The sequence below is a fragment of the Manis javanica genome, chromosome 4 (genome assembly GCF_040802235.1).
Source record: "Manis javanica isolate MJ-LG chromosome 4, MJ_LKY, whole genome shotgun sequence".
NCBI lineage: Eukaryota > Metazoa > Chordata > Mammalia > Pholidota > Manidae > Manis > Manis javanica.
Window position 1 is genome coordinate 161,710,286 of NC_133159.1, and position 17,269 is coordinate 161,727,554.

The 17,269-nt window shown below is 44.2% G+C and overlaps 2 protein-coding genes across 7 annotated transcripts; one reads left to right on the forward strand and one right to left on the reverse strand.

Annotated features, from left to right (window-relative positions):
• Window positions 1-3,151: 3,151 nt before the first annotated feature.
• Window positions 3,152-7,586, reverse strand: PTGES3L (prostaglandin E synthase 3 like). 6 transcript variants are annotated; one of them, XM_073235638.1, is made up of 8 exons: window positions 7,498-7,586; window positions 7,181-7,391; window positions 6,710-6,823; window positions 6,536-6,602; window positions 6,334-6,432; window positions 4,697-4,786; window positions 3,960-4,013; window positions 3,152-3,564 (listed from the first exon to the last, which is right to left on the reverse strand). In XM_073235638.1, the coding sequence occupies exons 2-8, from the start codon at window positions 7,186-7,188 to the stop codon at window positions 3,529-3,531; spliced, it is 468 nt and encodes a 155-aa protein (XP_073091739.1). In that variant the 5' UTR covers window positions 7,189-7,391; window positions 7,498-7,586; the 3' UTR covers window positions 3,152-3,528. The 6 variants fall into 6 exon arrangements, with proteins under 6 accessions (XP_073091739.1, XP_017511756.2, XP_073091742.1 ...); XM_017656267.3 differs by having other exon boundaries at window positions 7,181-7,297; window positions 7,498-7,541; XM_073235641.1 differs by having other exon boundaries at window positions 6,710-6,870; window positions 7,181-7,297; window positions 7,498-7,521.
• A 38-nt stretch (window positions 7,587-7,624) lies between these two features.
• On the forward strand, window positions 7,625-15,570 carry RUNDC1 (RUN domain containing 1). Its single transcript, XM_037019705.2, has 5 exons — window positions 7,625-8,217; window positions 11,042-11,200; window positions 12,190-12,388; window positions 12,833-12,952; window positions 13,341-15,570. The coding sequence occupies exons 1-5, from the start codon at window positions 7,720-7,722 to the stop codon at window positions 14,204-14,206; spliced, it is 1,842 nt and encodes a 613-aa protein (XP_036875600.1). The 5' UTR covers window positions 7,625-7,719; the 3' UTR covers window positions 14,207-15,570.
• Window positions 15,571-17,269: the final 1,699 nt, after the last annotated feature.

Consider the following 17,269-nt stretch of genomic DNA (forward strand, 5'->3'; position numbering starts at 1 on the left):
AGAATGGGGCGCGGTTTGGACAAATTTATTGGAAATGCGACTTGCAGCTGCTCCGAGTTGTTAGTAATTGTTTTAAAACTTTGAAAAGGACAGAAGACAGAACCAAACTGCGGCCAGAACTTGTCAAGGCACTTAGCTTATTAGCCCAGGGATACACTTCGGCCAGACGAATCCCGACTGGGTAGAAGTGGGGATGGTACTGGCTTGCACACACAGCAGCGATGCCCAATAGGACTGTAATACAAGTCGTGTATTTTATTGAAATCAACACATCTAGAATATTTTCATCATGTAATGGGTATTTTTAAATAACTGAGGGGTTTTTTTCGCACGAAATTTTCAAAACCTGGTGTCTATTCTACACTTAACAGCACATCTCAGGACTAGCCCCATTTCAAGTACTCAGTAACCACTGTGAGCAGTCTTACTCAACTGGGCAATGTAGGCAGAAGTTAACAGCAATTAATAAACTGCAATCAGTGCCTTAAGACGTTAAAAGGATTAAAAACATAAAACTTTCTGCTCTTTTAAGTCAACAAAAAGTTTGAAGAATCCAGATGTTTCAGAATTAGAATTTTTCAGATTTTAGGCAGTAATGCAGAGCACACCCCATTTGTTATGTAGCACTCCGTTTGGAACTCCGGAGCAATACCATGTAGCCAAGCACATTAATATTTATGCTGAGACATAAATAGACTAAATGGAATAAATAAAGACTACGGGTCAGGTTTTGCGCCAAATGAGTTTAGGTGTCAATTTTTTTTAAATCTGTTTTCAGAACTTCTCTTGTTTTCAGAACTGTAGATAAAGGAGCCTGTGCTATACAAGTTTGAGTCGCAACTCTTATTGTGACCTGTTAGATCGTCTATGAAGACATAATTATTTTACAAGGTTGGTATGAGGTTCCACTTTTTAATGAGATACTATATAAAAACTTAGTAAATTGTAAAGCATGGTACAAATACAGCTTTGTATTATCAGTTTTCTTTAAAAAATTTAAGGACTAATGCCAACAGCAAAAGGGTCAAAACACTTGGCTGGAGCACATTAAAAGATACCTGAATCACTAAGAAAAATAAACAATGAACAATCTCATAACTTAAGGCAAATTAAAACAGATACAATTTACCTTGGCAAATACCTAAAAGGTTTTGGAGAATGGAGCTCTCTCATTGTTGGGAATGGGAATTGGTGCAGTTTCATCTAAGAGCAGCATGCACCCAAACAGCTACCAAAATATTCAAATGTACCTACTCTGATTTAGCAATTCTACTTCTAGAAATTTACCCTGCTGATATTCTTGCCAGATAGGTAAAGATCTACATTTTTAAATGTTTATTGTGACATTGTTTGAAAATTGAAAAAGACTAACAACCTAAATGTTAGTTAATAAGGAACCAGTTAAATTATGGAAAATGTATTCAATTGAATAACATGTATCCATGAAAAAGAGATTTTTATACACTGATTTGGAAAGAGCTCCAATATATATATTAAGTGAAAAATGCAGGACACAGGACATATATAGTAAAATTCCAATTGTGTATACACACACACACAGCATTTGCTTAAACATGTATTGTTATAGTACATGTATATAAACAATCATAGTTTATGCTCCATGTCATATAGTTTGATATACTACATATAACTATATAATTATGTAATATGAACTATAGGTATTATGGAATTTATCATGTTTACAGTACATATACAGATACAAAATAGAGATTGCACAAAGCTTTAACAGTTGTTATGTGAGGTAGATAGACATGAGCAGCTGGGGAAGGGGAAGATAAAGTTCAAGGAAAGACTGCCCAAACTGCCCAAGCAAGCAGTCCCACCAGGAGACAACAAAGCCTTTGCCAGGAGAACTTCTTGCCTATCAGACAAGGCCAAACCGGTCCCAACACCAGCACAATAGAACAAAACTAAGAACCGTCCAAACCACACCTCCTCATAATCCCATTAAAATAAAATTGTGGTTTTGCTCCCATCTTCCCGCGCCCCAATGGGCTTTTCCGTGTGTTTGGGAAAAGACATGGGCCCCAACAGGAATGGGTGTAGAACTACAGCTGTCAATCAAATAGCCTCACCTTGTCAATCAAATAGCCTCACCCTGTCAATCAAAGGAAGTGCCTCCCAGCTAGGTAGTGATAAATAGACCCCCCCCAAAGGTTCCACCCCTTGAAACTATATAATTATACAGCTTTGTATTATCAGTTTTCTTTAAAAAAATTTAAAAAGTCTGCTTTGACTCTGGCCCACTCCTTCCTTGGAGTGTATTCAAATAAAACTTTAATTCTGCTTAGCAAAGTTCTCCATCTCTGCCTTTTCATTCTTTGTTGAGGTGGGAACAAGAATTAAGGAGAACTAACTCAACCTGTAACAGTTACCCTTACTGAAGGGGTACAAATTCCACTTTAAATTTTATACCCTTCTATATACTATTTTAATTTTTTAACTATGTCCATATATTACTGATATAAACTCTAAAGTTTAATTTTTTAAAACAAATCTCAATACTTTAAGTATTGTTTATTTTTATTAGTGATTCAGATTTCTCTTAATGTACTCCATCCATGCATTTTGTCCATTTTGCTGTTGACATTAGTCCTTAAACTTTTTAAAGAAAACTGATAATACAAAGCTGTATTTGGATCATGCTTTACAATTTACTAAGGTTTTTATGAAGTGTCTCATTTAAAAAAAATTAGAACCTTATATCAATATTATAAAATAATTAGGTCTTCATAGGTGATCAACATAGTTTAAGTCACTCAAAAAATGTGTGTGGATGAATGGCGTAGCAAATGAATGGGGTAGCAGATGAGTGGAAAAGTAAACAGACATAGACATTAACTAAGGTAAAAATGAGCTGTAAAAGTATAGGAAACTGACATGGGTTTCTGGTTGTTCTAGATGTGGCAGCATTAGCCACATAACGAAAGACTGGTATCTGCTCTGAGAAATCAGAGCATAGATCTGGGCATGGGAAGTACCCCAGCTTGGTTCCAATCTGCTCCTAACATCCTCCTTCCAATCTCTACAATGACGGCCAGGATCTCTGACACCTTTCCCTCCCCTTGAAAGGAACTACACAGGGAGAAAAGGTTTGTATCCAGGAGGAAGAAGTATGAAGGCAAGAGAGAAGAGTTCTTAGAGATTTATTACAATCTACATGCTGCTTCTTTAGCTTTTGCTCTACCACATACACACTCATGCTCAAATACTCAAGAGAGCCCTGATGAGTGGCCTGAACACAGAGATTACATGAAGTTGGTTGGAAATCAGAAACCCCACTGCTCTACTATCCTACCCTGATATCTGAATGCAGCAGCCATGGTCAAGTACCTAGGAAGAAATAAAACATGAAGGAAGACCCTTAATAAAGAGCTTCTAGGAAAGTTCAGAGATCCCAGAGGACTCTTATACACAGCCAAAAAGCTGGTAAAGACCCAGGCCATGGCTTTTCAGATCATCTGGAAGACAGCCACAGCTTCCTCCCCAGCTCTGCTGGCACAGGAGTTAATGACTTGTTGCATCACCGCTGTCAGAATCATCCTAGGAGGGGGAAAAAAGATGAAAGTACCTTAGACTTCACAAAGAGTGATCATTTGTGTTCACACACTGCTCACTCCTTCCTGCTCTCCCAGTTTTCTTTTGTGATTTTCTGAATCACACTTCTTGGAAGACTAATACAATACAGAAGGATTTAAACTTTGGTTAATAAAATAAACCACTGGTACTCCAGCACTGTGTCAGACATCATTTAGTTTTAGATTTTCAACTAATGCTACCTCTCCTTATAGCTATAAAGACAATCAACAAGGCCAGGTCTGCACTAGGATGGATAAGTACAGGGGAGAACTACTGTGTGCTGGGGAGGGGGACACGAGCTTTCTAGAACCTTATTTTTAATGACTAAAAGGAAACTGAAGGGTTGAAGATTTACTCACATCCAGGTCATCCATGGCAGGGGGAGGTCTCTTGGTGCTAACCTTCTTCAAAAGCTGGTGGGAAAAGAAAAGTAGTCACAGGACAGAAGAGGGGTAAGGGCAGAGCAACCTGCATGATGATGGGCCACAGGAGAAGGGACCCAGCCAGACACCTGCCCTATCTTTAAAGCCCCTAACACATCCCTGGAATGAGATGGAGAAAAGTAAATTGACCCCCTTTTTAAAAAGAAATTTTAACACAGAGCACCCTCCTTACTAATCCAGATTAGAGCTTGTTTTGTTTTTGCAAACTGAATAAGTAGTAGCTAAAATTCTGAAACTAAGTAACAGATGGCAGGTGCAATTTATTGGAAACTGGTGATTTACTTTATGATGTGAATTTTCATACTGAGCTTCCCATGAAGTTGTCTGGCTCAGGAAAACACACACAAAGAAAACAGAAGAAAGACAGTACAAGAATTACAGAGAAGAAAGGGTTTTGTCAAACTTTTTCAAAACACAAGCTCTACTCTATGAATAGTGAGTGATTCTATATATGGAATTTCGCTAACAGAATATTCAATATCTCTTAACCCTACTAAATAAACTTTGCACAAAATATGTAAAGAATACCAACACCAGTGCATAGCCTGTCTGGGGAGGTCCTATTTCCCTACCTAGCCCTGATGATAATCCTCCAGAGAAATGCATGCAGAGAGATACAGAGAATGATCAAGATGGGCAGAAAATGGCATTACCTCTGCATAATGTTCCACCTGAGCCAGCTCTACTTCTTCATCCCCTTCCCAGTCTCTCCAGTTATCAAAGTCCACAGACAACCACACTGGCTGCAAGAGGAAAGCACGGAGAGTCACAGGCCACGAGAACAGCAGCAGAAGAGCATAGAAGAGGGTGGGCCTGTGCACATGAACATGCTTGGGAGAAAGGGCATCAACGAAGGTATCCGTCCGGGCTGCTAAGTCATCATCATCACCATCCACAAAGATTTACCTGGAACCTACTAAGTGCCAAGTACTATGCCAGGCATCACAGGGGATGGAAAAGCACAGAAATTCTGCTGCCCAGAAGCAGCAGACTGACTGGGGAGATAAGACATCTGGGAAGATAACTGTGCTGTAAAGAATCATAAGTGTATAGGCGTCAACCAAGCAAAACAGAGAAGCTGCATTCCCTAGAGCCAGAGACAAGCCTTTGAGGCCGGTGTTCCATGTTTCCACAGTTAGATAGGGAATGAGGTTATTCACTCATTCATTTAACAGCTATTTATCGAACACACACTATGGGCCAGACTCTGAGCTTGGCATGGTGATTTGAAAAACGTTCAGAATATACTCCCAACCATCACAAAGCAAGTGGGAAAGGCAAGCATAGATAAATCATTATAATACAGTGTAGCCAGTGTGGTAGTGGGTTACATAGGGTATATTATGGAAATCCATAAAGGAGCTATGGGAACCCAGGCTTCTTGGAGTAGCAGGACCTTGAAGGATGAGCGGGGGTTAGGTGGGTGGACGTAGTGGTGATAGAGGCTTTCAAGGAGGAAGGCACAGCTTGAGCAAAAGTAGAGGCAAGAAATAACCTGGTGTGTGCAAAAGAGCTGTAAGCAGTTTGCTGTGTCTGGAATGTGAAATTCGAAGCAGAGTAATGGGACATAAAGCTGCAGAAGGGAGGAATAACCAGGTCATGAACTTACACTTCATGCTATGGTGCCTGGACTTCGACCCACAGAGCAAATGTTATAAACTAAAATGCCTGAAAGAGTCAGGAAGATAATGAAAGGGAGTAAAGCAAGGTGGAGCTCATGGTCCATTTAGAACTCCAACTCCAGACATTTGGGAATTTAGACCAGTGTGGCCAGGGTCTCCATTTTCTGAAAATGGAGCTGATAGTCTGGATTCTTAGGTGAATCTCCACATTTTGATATGTCAGCAACTACTAAAACATTTTAAATGTCAGTAACCAATCAAAATAATTTTTAATACTGTGAAGGGTGCCAAAACAAATTTGATAGCCAGTTCCCACCAGCAGGCGGCCAATTTTCAACTTTCAGGCAAAAGGAAGCCACTGCAAGATCTTAAGTGGGAAGGTGACCAGGTCAAAATGTATGTTTGAGACAGACCATGCTGGCAGCAATGCAGAGGATGGACTAAGGGTGGGGCTGAAAATAGTACACAAACTTCATCCTGTGACGGATAGGCCTGAAACAGGAAGAAAGTAATGGTTTCAAGAATATTTAGGAGGTCAAATAGGCAGGATCTGGTTGAGTGATTGAATGTCGGTAGGAAAGGAGCCAAGGGCGATTCCCAACCTAGCTTGGGTACCCAGGCACATGGATAGCACAGGATAAAGAGCAGGCCACTCCCCAAACACCCACCTTGATATCCTCCTTGGTGAGCCGTGGCCAGGCCACCTTTTCCTTCCATTTCCTCACAAAGCAAGTAATGGAGCGGCCAGATCGTTTATCCTGGGAGTCCTGCCAGATGGAAAGCTTCATTCTTAGGGTCTGAGGTTTAGAATGAATTCCAATTTCCCATCAACCTTTCCAACCAGAATTTGCTGTCCCACTCCACCCTTACCTTGGAGTTCACTTTGGCATAGAACTCAATCTCATTGTACAACTCTGCTCCATCGGCATTCCTGCAACTGAGGAGACAATGCAGCTGAAGAGATGTGGGAGCCTAAGTATGGGAGCATGAGGAGAAGTGGAGGGTCCCGGGAGGCCAGGCCCTCCAGCAGGCAAGGGCCATTACCTGAACACAATACGGTGGTCTTCGATGAGCACACGGACATCGGTGCTGTCCTCAACACAAAACTCCATGAACACATACTTGGGCCTGTCGTACCACAGGGTCCGGGCATGCTGCCTGAGGAGGGGTTGCGGTGGGGCTTCATAGGAGTGGGATAGGGGAGACTGAGGGCATTTGTGAAAGGTGGAAGGAAAGGGAAAATATAGGGCCGTTTTACGCTATGGCTCTGGCAAAGCGGAGCTAAAAGAGACAGACGGGGTGGAAGGGGAGTGACGAAAGTGTGTTGAGGGTGAACGCGAAAATGCGGAAGAGAGGTAGGGAGTTACGGAGAACATTCAGGTCGCACTTTCCCCTCACCACCCCCAAATTACAGACCCTGCGCCTGGGGTTCCCATAGGATCTCGAAGAACCCGGAGCGCCCAGAAAATGTAGGGCATGGACTCTCCAGGGTAAAGGGTGGCTGGAAAAGCTCACCGTGCCATGGCGGCTCCCGCTGTTCGGTGAGGTTCGGAGTCCGAGGCGGAGGCCTCTATCTTTAGATCCTGGGGAAGCTCCCAGCAGCTGCCTCTCCTTATATGGCCGGGGAAGTGTCTAAAGGAAGGGGGACCGCGGCGCTACAGCCGAGGGATTCGCAATCGCCAGAGACTGAAGGAGCATAACCCCTGCAGCCCTTCACATCCGGGGTCTGCAGAAACGTTCCGAATGGGAAGGATGACCCACCCGCTGGGAACAGAGCGAGTGCTCCACTGCGCTCGATACACCCGGAATGACTTTGCCCCGGCTTCACTCACCCGTTTCTCCAACGCTTGCTTAGTACATTCAGGGCCTGATTCACAGTAGGCTCTCCACAAAAATTATAGGCCCGAATTAAATCCCGGGAAAGGCCCCTCCGTGGTGACGTCAATTCCGTGACGTATAGCCCCGCCCACCCGCTCCTCGGGTTTCCCAGCCCGCGCGCCCGTTGCCATGGCAGCAAGGGGGCGCGGCTGACGTGTGGCGGCGTTTCCGGGAAGATGGCGGCTGTAGAAGCAGCTGCGGAGGCGGTAACGGTGGCGGCGGCAGTTAGACCTAAGGTGAAAGACGAAGAGGAGGAGGAAGAGGAGCCACTGCCACCGTGCGAGGCAGTGCGCTGGGCCCCGGTGGGGGCGGTGGCGGAGGCCGGGCCTGGGGCGGCTGCGTTCTCGGAAGAGGCGGCGGCCGAGGAGTCCGGCGCCGTCCCAGGCTCCCCGCCCGATTCGCCCGGACGGACGCTGCGGCGGCTGCGGGCCGAGCGGCGGCGGCTGGACTCGGCGCTGCTCGCGTTGTCTTCGCACTTCGCGCAGGTACAGTTCCGCCTGCGGCAGGTGGTGCGCGGGGCGCCGGCGGAGCAGCAGCGCCTCCTGCGCGAGCTCGAGGACTTCGCCTTCCGCGGCTGCCCTCATGTCCTGGGTTACAGGGGACCCGAGGACCCCGCCAGCGACGATGGCGACGGGCTGCCGGAGGACCGGCTGCGGTTGCGGAGCGAGGACCAGGTGAGCAGCTGGGGACGCGCCCAGAGAGAGATGGGAACAAGGGCTGCTGGGTGGCGATACTAATGCGGACCGAGAGGAGCAGTGGTGAGAAGCCGTCTGGTTTAGGTGAATACGCGCGTCCGAGACGAAACAGGTGTGTGGGGTCTGCTGAAGGGCAGGGGTACAGAGAGGCATGGGAATGTGATGATGGGAGGTGTCCACCTACGGTGTGATGACACGAGGGACAGGAGCGATGAGCAAAGAGTATTCAGAGGATAACAGCAACCGACCCAAGCAGTGTTGCCTCCGCTTACCCTGCCATCGCCCCATAAAGTATCTAAGTCTTGGGCACATTTGCTGATAGAGTACTCCGACCTGGGGATTGGCCAGTGAAGGGCAAGTGAATTGGAATCCATGGAAATTTAGATCTATTCTCTCTCCGTGCTTTCCTGCAATCTAGAGAACATCTTCAATCTTTAGATTATCCTGTCTGGACAAGAGCTTTGATGAACAGCAGGGTCTCTTAGTAATTGAAAGAAACACAATTCCTGATTAGATGAATTTCTTACTGCTGGTATTTTAAAACTCCCCCCCCCCATCCTGCTTAATAACTAGGTATTCTAAACGAAGCCCCTTTGGTTACAGTGACAAGATCCATTCTGTTAGACTAAGTAATGAGAATCTGTGTATCATAGCAAAGGAACAATTCCTTACAGCCTCAATCTCTGGAAGTGCACAATTGTAGATGGATTGTTGGAGGTGTTGAAGAGACCCGCTGTCTTTTCTGTACGTTTTTATTCTTCAAGTTATCACCCACATGTGGCTTTCTCCTGACTTAAATTTGTTTTAAAGAAGATGACTTATCAGTAACAGATATTGACTTGCTTATTTTAATCTGAAATGTTCCCATTGCAGTCCCGTGTTTACTGTTCCACCCTTCTCTCCACATACTCACTGCTCCTTGCGCAAGTAGCAGCCATCTCAAATAGCCAGATTTTTTAAGGAACAGAAAGGAGAGGAAGAATTACTGTGGCCAGGCCCTGTTCAGTAGTGAGGAGCACCAAAGGGTCTGTGTGGACCTTCTTTTGGTTGTTCATTTCCACTTTTGGAAATAGAGTTCAACTTAAAAAAAAAAATGTAGTGCTCAAAACGTCTAATAAGCAGCCATAATCTTGTGTGTGTGTATATATTGACACATGAGCAGGTAGTGCCAGAGTTAGGGGGCATGTTTGAACCAAATGATTTACTACTTCTTCTCAGTTCTAAGTTTTTTTAAACCAGTGTTTTATGTCACTTCATATGGGAAATTATTTCTAATTATTTCCAGCCTTGCCCAGAGCTCTTTATTCTCACTGTTCAAATTTGTTTGCCCACACTTCAGTAGATAGTGTACTGTAACTAGCATCACAAGTGGCAGAGTTCAACAGACATACTCACGAAAACAGAATCAGAACTTAAGGCTGGTGTCTTTCTTCCGTGGCTTTGTAAAGTTGGGATACAGTGAAAACACCAAGTGTCCCCAGTTCTTTCTCCTTGGGCTGTTAGGCAACTTCCTCCAGTCAGAATTCATTTATTTGACTGTGTTCTCTACCTGACTCAGTTCAGTAACACGACAGACGTCTGTTGAGAGCTTACCCTGTGCTGGGCACTGTGTTAGGCATTCGTGGTGTACAGTCAAGGGCTTTGCCTTAAGGAGTTCATAGACTGGGGGAGACAGAATCCTAAACAAATAATTATGAGGTGACGAGCTAGAGTAGAAGTGTGTACAAAATACAGAAAAGGAAATGATCAGTATTGCCTGGGGAAATCAAGGAAACTTTCTTTTAAAGGATATCCAGGCTTTCTGGGGGTAGGGGGGTGGATTGGGGAGGGAGTTTCTTGAAAAGGGGCTTGCTTCCATGTTAAGTAAAGCTGAAGCAAGAGAATTGCCTTTTGAACAAAAAGTTAATTTGTTGTTTTTTATTTGTTCTCTCTCATACCTCACTTCTGGAGGGTTTGGTAAGTACAAGTTTAAGGTTAAGTTTAATTTCCTGTAGACTTTATAGTTTAATATGCAGCCTTTTCCACCTGCAGATGATGTGCTGGTTGGCCTGGTTTTGTTTTCCTATTCAGGAAAGGCAAGCAAGAACTGGTGTTTGAGAGTACATTAGCCAGGCTTTTGCCACCCTGAAGGGTTTTTAATAATTTAAATGTTGAGATTACTTGGTGGCCAACAGTGGGAAAAGGAGTCACTGGTCAGGGAAATTTACCAGTCTTTTTTGTTTGTTTAACATCATTACCTTCCAACCAGTATTACTTGGCTTTGGAATTTTTTCACTGCCCCAGGCACCTGCATTTATTCTTTTGCTATTGTAGAAGTCTCTAATACATTGGAGGGGCTGTGAACCTTAAGAAAACTGGTTATGAGTTATAAATCCGTTCTCTACACCCATACGTCTAGATTCTCTTGTAAAATTTGGCTGCAGAAAGTACTTAGGAATTGTTCAGTGGTGATTGGCTGTGGAGGATAGCATGTTTAATTCCTGGGAGGCTGTCTTGGTTAAAATGTCTCAATCCTAACTATACCTGTGGGGGGTAAAAAAAAGTCAGTCTTAACAAAAGGCCCCATTGTATTCATATCCTATTTCCAGTGAGGGACAAATACTTTCTTAAAGAGAGCACACATTTAATAAATTGCCCTAGGTGAAGTAATTATTATTTTTGAATATACCTTATGAATTCTATATTTCTTTGGATTATTTAGAAATGTTATATTTTACTAGTCATTATTGGGTTGAGAGGATTCTTAATGTGCCCTGAATTTTCCTTTTCCTGTGAAATAGCCCTGAGTATTTTCTCATCCTAGAGTGAGCAGGAGAAACGGGAACGGCTGGAAACCCAACGGGAGAAGCAGAAGGAACTGATACTGCAGCTCAAAACCCAGCTAGATGACTTGGAAACATTTGCTTATCAAGAGGGCAGCTATGACTCCCTGCCACAGTCTGTGGTCTTGGAAAGACAGCGGGTGAGAAACACCAGGGGCGCGTCCACCACTATCTAAAGTTGCCTTGTACCTTCCAGCATTCACAGTATTTTGTGAACCTGTCTTGTTCATCCGTGGCCTTACTGAGAATCCCTTTGTTGGCTCAACTCAAAGGGAACTTTTGCTGTTACATGGGACCAGTCTTTATTCACACGTGGAAACACCAATCCCAAAGCTTTTATAATAGGTTTATTGAGCTGTCTTGTTTTAGTGGTCATTATTAATAATAATAATAATAGCAATATATAATAATAACAATAGAAATTTCTGTCATTTGACCATTTAAACAGTTCTGCTTGAGCACATCATACAGTGTAAATTAGCTTTTTCCTCACCACTAGTTGATAAATATTCCAGGAATCCAGACTGACTTTAATGCCATGTTTTTTTAAGCAACACCTAGGTAGACAGGTAAATCTACAGATAGAAATACAGCTACATGTTTGTCCCTCCCCATAATGAGGCTGTTTTTCTGGCTGGGCTGGAGTTACATTAACTAGATTTCAAGTTGTTCCTAATGTTGTTAGGTATTTTGGCTGTAATGTACCTTGATGTTTTTTCTTTAGTTAGCTGGAGTGGGGCAAGAAAGGATAAGAAAGACTAGAAACTAAGAGACATGAGTATTCATTCTCATGGAGACCTTGAGGGAAGCTACCACTGAGGCTTTGGGGACCATCAGCCACTTTGTGTTATTCACACTGTTGTTCTCTTGAAGTTGCCTGGCCTGGTAGGAAACCTGCAGTGAGAGGAGCTATTTCTGTCAGAGAAGAACCAAGAGTCCTTGTTACTATGAAAGAAGTAAAGGGTCTGTGCCCTCACCTTACTCAGCAGTTTCAGCATTTTCTCTCTCAAATTTAGCACTTGGTGCCTTTGATTTCCATTTAAGGGTAGAAAGCATACTAGTAAAAATTGTTCCTCATCCTCTCTCTGAAAATTCCAAAGGGTGGGCTCATTGCTTGTGGTCTTAATAGGTGATCATAGATGAGTTAATAAAGAAATTGGACATGAATCTGAATGAAGACATCAGTTCACTGTCCACCGAGGAGCTCCGGCAGCGTGTGGATGCAGCTGTGGCTCAGATTGTCAACCCAGCCCGGGTGAAAGAACAGTTGGTTGAGCAGCTGAAAACTCAGATCCGAGACCTGGAAATGTTCATCAACTTCATCCAAGGTCATGAAAGAGGATGGGGAGAGAAGGGTGGGCAGATGTAATAATGATAATGCATTCTTAGTACTAATAGCTGAAGGTGCCAGTTCTTAATGTACTATTTAAGATGCCTGTCAGTCAGTAAGGGAGCCAGTGTGGTAGAGCAGAGAGAACATGGGCTTTAGAATGAGATAGTTAAATACTAGCTCTGTCACTCACTGGCTTTGTGCCCTTGGGCAGGTTCCTAACCTCTTTAGCCCCACTATCCTCATCCATAAAATGATGATTCATGCTTCCTTCACTCAGGAATATTGTGTGAGCCAGCTACTATATGCCAGTTTCATGCAGTTAAATAAGATGATATTTGTAAAAGTCTTATCAGGTAGTAGGCACTAGTAAATGTTATTTTCCTTAAAAAATCTGTCATAAAGTGGCTAACTGTCTCCTCTTTGTAACTTCTGATTACAGATGAAGTGGGAAGTCCATTGCAGACAGATAGTGGACACTGTGAGTGCAAGGCCAGTGGGAAGACAGGAAATGGCCCCATCAGAACTGGCAGCAGCCAACTGCCTCCAGGATACCACAAAAGTAAGTACAGCTTCTAGGAGAGAAAACCTAGAGACAGGGTAGATTAGGGGTTGTCCAACACTGGGGGGTTGGGGAGAAGTAGGGAATGGGAAATGCTAATAATACAGCGTTCTCTTTGGGATGATAGTTGCACAATTCTGTACATTTCAAAACCCACTAAATTATATTTTAAATGGGAGAATTGAATGGTATATGAATTATATCTCAATATAGCTGTTATTAGCCATCCTATAGCTACGATGTCAGTGACATCTTCAGTGACTATTGGCTTTATGTGGGACCCATACGATAGCTCAAAAGCAAGACTGGCCCCCAGCTTGTGACTTGTTGAATGTCTTTCTGTGCCATTATGGCCTCTCACTGATGAGTCCTTGTGATTTCTAAACAGCAAAGGCAGAAGATGTGAAGAGAGTTCGGGAGACCGGGCTGCACCTGATGCGGCGAGCTCTGGCAGTGCTCCAGATCTTTGCCGTTAGCCAGTTTGGCTGTGCCACGGGCCAGATCCCACAGACCCTGTGGCAGAGGGGCCAGGCTGACAGGGACTACTCTCCCTTACTGAAGAGGCTGGAGGTATCAGTAGACCGAGTTAAGCAGCTAGCCCTGAGGCACCAGACACATGACCACGTCATCACGTCTGCCAACGTCCAGGACCTCTATCTGGGAGGCAAGGATGAGCTGACCATGGCTGTGCGGAAGGAGCTGACGGTGGCCGTGAGGGACCTGCTGGCCCACGGACTGTACGCCGCCTCTCCAGGGATGAGCCTTGTCTTGGCCCCCATTGCTTGTTTGCTGCCAGCCTTCTCCTCAGCCCCTGAGGCCATGCACCCCTGGGAGCTCTTTGTAAAGTACTACCATGCTAAGAACGGCCGAGCTTATGTGGAATCCCCAGCCCGAAAGCTCTCCCAGGCCTTCGCCCTGCCTGTTATGGGAGGCACTTCTGTGACCCCCAAGCAGAGCCTACTGACAGCCATCCACATGGTGCTGACGGAGCACGACCCTTTTAAGCGCAGTGCAGACTCAGAGTTGAAGGCTTTGGTATGCATGGCACTGAATGAACAGCGTCTCGTATCCTGGGTGAACCTCATCTGCAAGTCTGGGTCACTCATCGAGCCCCACTACCAGCCCTGGAGCTACATGGCACACACAGGCTTTGAGAGCGCCCTCAACCTGCTCAGTCGCCTCAGCAGCCTCAAGTTCAACCTCCCTGTAGACTTGGCTGTGCGCCAGCTGAAGAACATCAAAGATGCCTTTTGATGAGAAGGTCTTGGCCTTGGCCCTGCACTTTGCTCAGAAGGGAAAGATAGATGGTTAGTTTTAGAAAGAAGTAGGAGGGGTTAAAGACATTTTCCCTAGCCAAGTGACTGCAGTCTGCCCCTCCAACTTAGCATCTTCAGAAAGAAATGCCAGGGACCCTGTTGGTAAGGTTCTGCCTGGTGGGTAGCCACAGTGTACATGTGGGTACATATATTTGAGCCTCTGTAAAAGAAGTCAGTCATGGCCCACAGTTAATGTACCAACTCCTCATGCCATGTCTGATTTTTGGAAAACTTAGGTTGCTCTAACCATTTTCTTTCTGACAGTGAGTGACAGCAACAGTGAGTTGTTGGTTCTGGAAGCCATTCAACTTGAGGCTCCTGTCAGTCAAGTTGGAGCCATCTTCCTTCACTCAAAGCAGGTTTGGGTGGGTTCTAGGGCCAGAATTTAAATTCCTTTTATAAATACTAATGCCCCTTTCTCCCTGACCCCAAGGCCAAGAGAGGCTATGGTTATTCCACATCTGTCTTTAAGACTCAGAACAGGACTGAGAACAGCATTTATAAGGGAGTTAGCCACAAATTGATTTTAACATGAGACCTTTTTAGTGTAAAAGAATTAAATCTGTTCCTGACAAGGTGGTCCTCTCCTCACAGCACAGATGATAAGTTTTTTTTCGTTGTTTATGAAGAATCACAACTGTTATCTGGCACCAGATCCTCTGGCAAGTAACTTTTCCTCTGCATGCCTCCCAACCAGATGCTGACACCGTCTTCTCAGAAGCAAATATATTAGAAGTTTACTCCTCAAGTGAATCCTTGCCACCCAAGTCAAGGGTGGCTGGGAACACACTTTGGTGACCAGCAGCCACTCCTGGGGTTGTGATTCCACTTGTCCTGGAGGCAGTCTGCTCATGTGATAGGTACTACAGCAGGGTAGGGACTGCAGCAGATCACTGCTGACAGACAAGGGGCTGAGCATTTCATTATAAAACTGACTCAAGAATGTCCTGTTTGGTCTTCGGTATTTTAGCATTTTTAGTTCATATCTGTCATTCAGCTTGCATACTGCTCGAGGACTAACTGAAGATGGGCAAAGTGCATCACTTTCTGGAAAACCAAATAGGCTCCCAACACTGCTGATTCAGCATTATTTCTTGTATTAAGTTGCCAGTTGCACTTTGTGTCTACAGTATTATGTAGTGCATTTTAACTTAATTTTTTTCAGCAACATGTTATTTAACAAGTATTCATAATCATTAGAATTAGTCCTGTGTGAAACATAATAAGCGTAAAATATGGGAAAATGATGTGTCTGTGGTTGCTAATAAAATCATTGTATTTTTTATACCTTTTCTGCAAAGACCTTAGACAGCCTTGGCTTTGGTTTATAAGTCTGTGCATTGTATCAGCCCTTCTGATCGAGATCCAGCAATGTCTGGCTCCTGGCCTTTCTGCCTCTTCTCTGCCCTCTGCTCTGGGTCAACTCAGTTTTAGTCGTGGTTTTTTCCCCCTGAACAGGTTCACTATAAAGTAGCCTTGGCATTTTCATCCCGTCTTACCCAAACCTATGGTCCCATCCCTAGAGCAGATGTCACCACACATGCCACTCTTGGAATTGAGACGTTTAAATCCATTTGGCTGGATATTGTGTAGGGTAGGTAATAACTGCTATAGCCATATGGCATAGCCCTGGATTGCCCCAGTATTATCTTTTTCTAACCCTCACAAAAAGTGATTTCTATTAAGATTTTGCATTAGCATGATAGGAAGCATTTTGATTTGTGTCATCCTAATTTAATTCTCAAAACATGTAAGGCAGGATGATTGATATCCCCAATTTATAGCTGAGGAAACTGAAATGCAGACAGGATAAACATTTCATCCAGGTTTTATTTGATGGAAGTGAGGGGGTTTGAATCCAAATCCTATGGTGTTTTAATCATCTTACCTCATTGTATCATGCTGCTTCCAGATTTTTTGTTCCTCTCTCTCCTTTACCCCCTCACTCTACCATCATTTTGTGGAAGAGAAGGTATTTTCCACATGTGTGCCAGAAATTGTGGCTACCAAAGGACTGGGCTTCAGGGAGGTAGGCAGACAACCATTGGCCTATCAAGCTCTTCATGAAGCTTGAAGGTGTATACAGATGGAGACAATCCCACCAGCATCCCAGCGGTCAGATACCTGCTAGTCACTGATATCATCTGCATTGTAACTGAGCACAGAGCTAGAGCTCTGCCTTGGGTTGGGGTGAGGCAGGCAGGAAAGGCGGGAGAGGAGGAACAGTCAGCCCAGGTCTAAGGATATGCATCAGTAGAGGCATGGACATGTATCCAGTGAAAGTGCAGGGTCTGTTTTTCAAGTACAACCTGCAAAGCATTGTTAAAAGATTTCCCAAGTGCTCTGTTCTCATTCATTCATTACTGAGTGCCTACCAACTGTCTGGGCTGGGCAATGCTGAGGAAAGAGAAGTAAAACATACTCCCTGTCCTCAAGGAACAACCACAATCTAGCTAAGGAGATGCAAACCAGTTGGAGGTTTGGGTAGCCTGCTAAACACAAACTGCTGGGTCCCATCCCCAGAGTTTTCTATTCAGTAGCTTTGGGGTGGGAACTAAGAATTTGCATTTCTAAGAAGTTGACAGGTCATGCTGATGCTTTGGGTCCAGGGACCACACTGATCCAAACCAAGATATGTTCTATAATAAAGGTGAGTATGGATTAAATAGCTGTGGGGGCACAGAGAAGGAAGAGATTCTACCTGGGAGAATTTTGGAGTGGCTTGAAAGATGGATAGGATTTTGTCTGGCTGCAGTGGAGGAGAAAAGTAAAGACACATAGAACAAGACATCAGGGCTCAGAAGAGGTTAGATCTTTGATTAGTTAAGTTGGCTAGACCCCAAGGGATATGTGAAAGATGTGGAGGAATCGCGAACTTATGCTGCAAGGAAGGTAGAAAGGGAGAGATAATAGAAACTTTGGTACAGGGAGACAATGAAGGATTGTAAGCAGATAAGTAGTGAGCTTAAGAATGTTTAGGGGAACTTCTCAAAATAAGATC